Genomic DNA, 4,183 nt, shown 5'->3' on the forward strand with positions numbered 1-4,183 from the left:
TATATAATATATATATATATATATATATTATATATATATAGATGTTCTAGGGGTAAATTGCTCACCTTCACCCACAAATATCCATATTAATAGCTTGAAGTGCAAGTATGAGCCTATATGTGGAGCTAATGAACCTTTATGTAGGGCTAATGAAATTTCCTTTCTGTTTTTTTTTAGCCTTCAACAGCAAGTATCAAGTATAAGACTTTTAAGTGGAGCATCCTACAAAATCTTTTTTTTTTTTTTTTGGGGGGGGGGGGTGAAATTGGGGTGGTGTTCATAAAAAATAAAATAAAATTGGTGTTTAAGCCCAAACCAATGCTTGGTTTTGTTTTACATATAAAAAATGTTTTTAAAACAACATATTATAGGAAATCCTTAAAAAAAAAAAAAAGACTTCCAAGTTCCAAAATTCTTAGAATTTACTAAATGATGGAAATTTCAAACAAGCCATTTAATTTTTCATTGATTAAATGATTATATCTAAAATTTTAGGATTTAGTATTCAAAAGGTCTTTTATTTTATTTTATTATAATTAGAGTGTTATGGTTTTTTAAAAACATAAACAAGGTAAAGAATTAATGCTTTTATAACAATGACGATAACAATAACTTGACTATGGTGATGGTATGGTATCATGATATTATTGGTGGTAGTGGTGGTAATGACAATGGCGATGAATGATGGTGGAGGTGATGGTGACAATGACATAACATTGATAGTAAATAGTGTATAACATAGATAAAGATGAGAAATAATTTCATAAAATGAATAAAAACAAAATGTAGTGTTCAAATATCTAATGTGCACTTCTCTCTCTCTCTCTCTCTCTCTCTCTCTCTCTCTCTCTCTCATTGTTTGTTTTACTGTGTCTGTGTATGTCATTAGGAGATGAAGTAGCTTCAACATTTTAGTCATCCGGAGCATCCGTTGGTCTTCAATGAAGACAGAATTTACGACAAATATTGTTGGGGGTGTTGGGAACCAATGTTGGGTCCTAGTTACAGTTGTAAAGAATGCAGAGAGGAGGAAACCTTTCATCATAAATCATGTGCAAAACTACCCCTTGGGTTGCCACACCATCCCTTACACCCATTACATCCTCTTATTCTCTTTGACGAATATAATTCTGAAGTCAACAAAGAGTTTAGCAATTGCAATGTTTGCAAAGAATATTGTGGGGAATATTGTTATTTTTGTTATCGATGCAACTTTAAGCTTCACATCAAATGTGGTTCTTTAGCGCCCACCACGGAAGCACCTGAAGTCCACCACCACCCATTGACCTTCTTTTGGAAGTTGATCACTTTCACATGTGACCTTTGTGGCAAAGAAGACAAAGGTATGCCCTATGTGTGTAACCCATGTGGTTTTGGGATTCATACAAGATGTGCTAATTTCCCACGCAGACTCAAAGTTGTACAACACAATCACCCCCTCAACCTCATCCATTCTCTTGAACTCCATCAATCCAACTCCCAATTATGTCAACTTTGTTTTCTAAAAGTGGGCTCTAAATGCGATTTCGCTGCCCACCTCGATTGTGCTATGAGCAGGGGAAACATGGAGGACATAAATTTGCTGGAACTTAAAGAGGAGGAGTCCGCAGAGTCAAAATCTATGCTGGAAAATGTAGATTCAAAGCTCGATCAATCCGTTGACTCAGAAATTTGCAAAGTCATAAAAACCATTGTGAGGGAGGACGGAACTAAAATTGCCACAAAAATCAAACACTTCAGCCATGAGCATGACTTAAAGCTTACTGATGAGGTTCCAAATAACAAAATTTGCGACAGGTGTGTACGAGCTATTCTCACTCCATCTTTTTACCGTTGTGTCCATTGTAGCTTCTTTCTTCATATATCTTGTACTAAATTACCTAGTATAAAACAACACCCACTTCATCAACACCCACTCACCCTCACTTATCATAAATATTTTTTTTGTATTGTTTGTGGCCAGTGGTGCAATGGCCTAAGGTACTTTTGCCAAAGATGCTACTTTGAACTTGATGTTCAATGTAGTCTGGCCTCAAACACCCTTACTCATGCCTGTCATGAGCATCATTTTTACCTCTCCACCGCAAACTATAATCAAAAGTGTAGTATTTGTGGTTCTGAACTATATCGAGTATTCCATTGTACCACTTGTGAATTTGTTCTAGACTTCAAATGCACTACACTACCACAATCAGCATGGTACAACCAACATGAGCATCCCTTCACTCTTTGTTATACTCCTGAAGATGATTCCGGTGAATATTACTGTGACATCTGTGAAAAAGAACGAGATTCCAAGCAATGGTTCTACTATTGTGCAGATTGTAATTTTCCTGCTCATTCCGAATGTATTCTTGGGGAATTCCCAAATAAAAAGAACTAGCCACGTGTTTGGAGATGCTACACATTAATTTGATTGTAAAGACAACCTTCAATGACATAAATGATCTATATCAGTGTGCCTAGTGTAATTTCAGCATTCATGATAATTGTTTATAGAAAGACCAATGTTATTTTAATTTTGATTTGTATATTTTCCATTTGTGATGAGCCTTACTTCTTTATTGTTGAAACTAATGTGCTATTATGGTTGTCTATTTGTGTAGTTTAGGGGGAACTTTCATTTTATTTTTTTCCTCTTTTGAGAAAAGCTTTTTTTTTTGTTTTGTCAAATTTATTAATCAATTCAGTCATTTGCTTCCCCTTGATTAAAATTGAAATAGTAGTGCAGCTCATGGATTCATTTTATAACACCTGTTTTATCACAACAATCAAGGTTGAAATTAGAGAGTGCTTCAGTTAGCAATTCTGTTTTTTCAAGTCAGATCTTTGTGGATAACAATAATGGGTCATACACTATCCATCATCTGGCTTAGGATGTTAGCACTAATGAGATTGAGGGTTTGTCTTTGATGGAAAGGTCTAAGATAGAGGAGTTAGATTTACAACGGAAGAAGCAGAGGATAGAATATGATCAGTATCACTTGAAGTGAAATGCTTTGTATAGGATATAGAAAATGCTATCCTGGATCTTATTAATGTGGCTGATTAGCACAAGAATAATAGAGAACAAGAGCTATATTTGACTTCTTAAGTATTTCTATTTGGCACAATACTTCAAGTTTGGATGCTATAATAGCTTGGATATTTCAAGGAAAGCTTTGCATACTCATAAAAGGTTTTAGAATTTATTAATGAGTAATCCATTTTGTGTTATTATCAAGAATTTCACGTCAAACAAAGATTTGAGTATGTGCAGAGATTTACTATATTTTAAAAGAAAGAAACAAATTTGTAATAAATAAATAATTAGAACTATAAGACACTGATAAATTGTAGAAGGATTGAAACTACAAGAGAATGTACTGTAGGGTGTGGTGTCTAAGATTTTAGTAGCAGTCATATTATTTACTCAAATTCTTACACCAAAGGTATTGAAGTACGAGAAAAAAAATTTCTTGTTATTGCCTTAAGACAGTAAGGTTTTAGATCAACAACTGGCTTAATATATTCAAGCAAGGAACATATCAATTCTTAGAAAAAAGCTGATTCCAATGAGGATAAGCAATAGAAAGCTATGGTATATTACTCTGTCATTGTTATAAGTAATTAGTCCATTAAATAAAATGTTGGTAACTGTTAGTGACATCTAGAGTTAAAGGCCAGGGCTGTCATCTATGTGATAAGGTTGCTCCATTAAATCAAGCAAAGCGGCAAAGCTAGGCAACCGCAAGATATCATTAATATTATCCCCCACCCCTCCCTAGACATGAATGTAGTATGTGGAAAAGCATTAGAATAAAATGAGATAGATTTCTACAGCACATTAATTTTGATGTTGGCTATGATAGTCGGATACAATTCTAACATGACCTTTGGTGTGGAGATCAACCTTTGAGGGTGGCTTTTTCTTTCTTGTAGGCTAGTTCTATGATAGAGATTCTTTAGTGGAATGTTTACTGGTGAGATAGGGTGAGGGGGGACGAAGAAGTTGGGATGTAAGGTCCTTCGAGACTTTAATGACTGGGACTTAGAGCTGGTGGCATCATTCCTCCATCTTTTAGATGCTCATTTCCCTAACAGAGAGGGTGGTGACTAAGTGAGATGGAGGTTGAAGAGAATTGGGGAATCTAGTGTTTGCTCATTCTATTCGGTTCTATGGGGCTCAAACACTGATATCTTT

The 4,183-nt window shown here is 34.9% G+C and overlaps 1 protein-coding gene across 1 annotated transcript; it reads left to right on the forward strand.

Moving 5' to 3' along the window:
* Nucleotides 1-816: 816 nt before the first annotated feature.
* LOC136065086 (uncharacterized) lies at nucleotides 817-2,514 on the forward strand. The gene has a single exon (XM_065767770.1). The coding sequence runs from the start codon at nucleotides 989-991 to the stop codon at nucleotides 2,381-2,383; it is 1,395 nt and encodes a 464-aa protein (XP_065623842.1). The 5' UTR covers nucleotides 817-988; the 3' UTR covers nucleotides 2,384-2,514.
* Nucleotides 2,515-4,183: the final 1,669 nt, after the last annotated feature.

This window comes from Quercus suber, unplaced genomic scaffold (genome assembly GCF_002906115.3).
Source record: "Quercus suber isolate HL8 unplaced genomic scaffold, Cork oak 2.0 scaffold_845, whole genome shotgun sequence".
Taxonomy (NCBI): Eukaryota; Viridiplantae; Streptophyta; class Magnoliopsida; order Fagales; family Fagaceae; genus Quercus; species Quercus suber.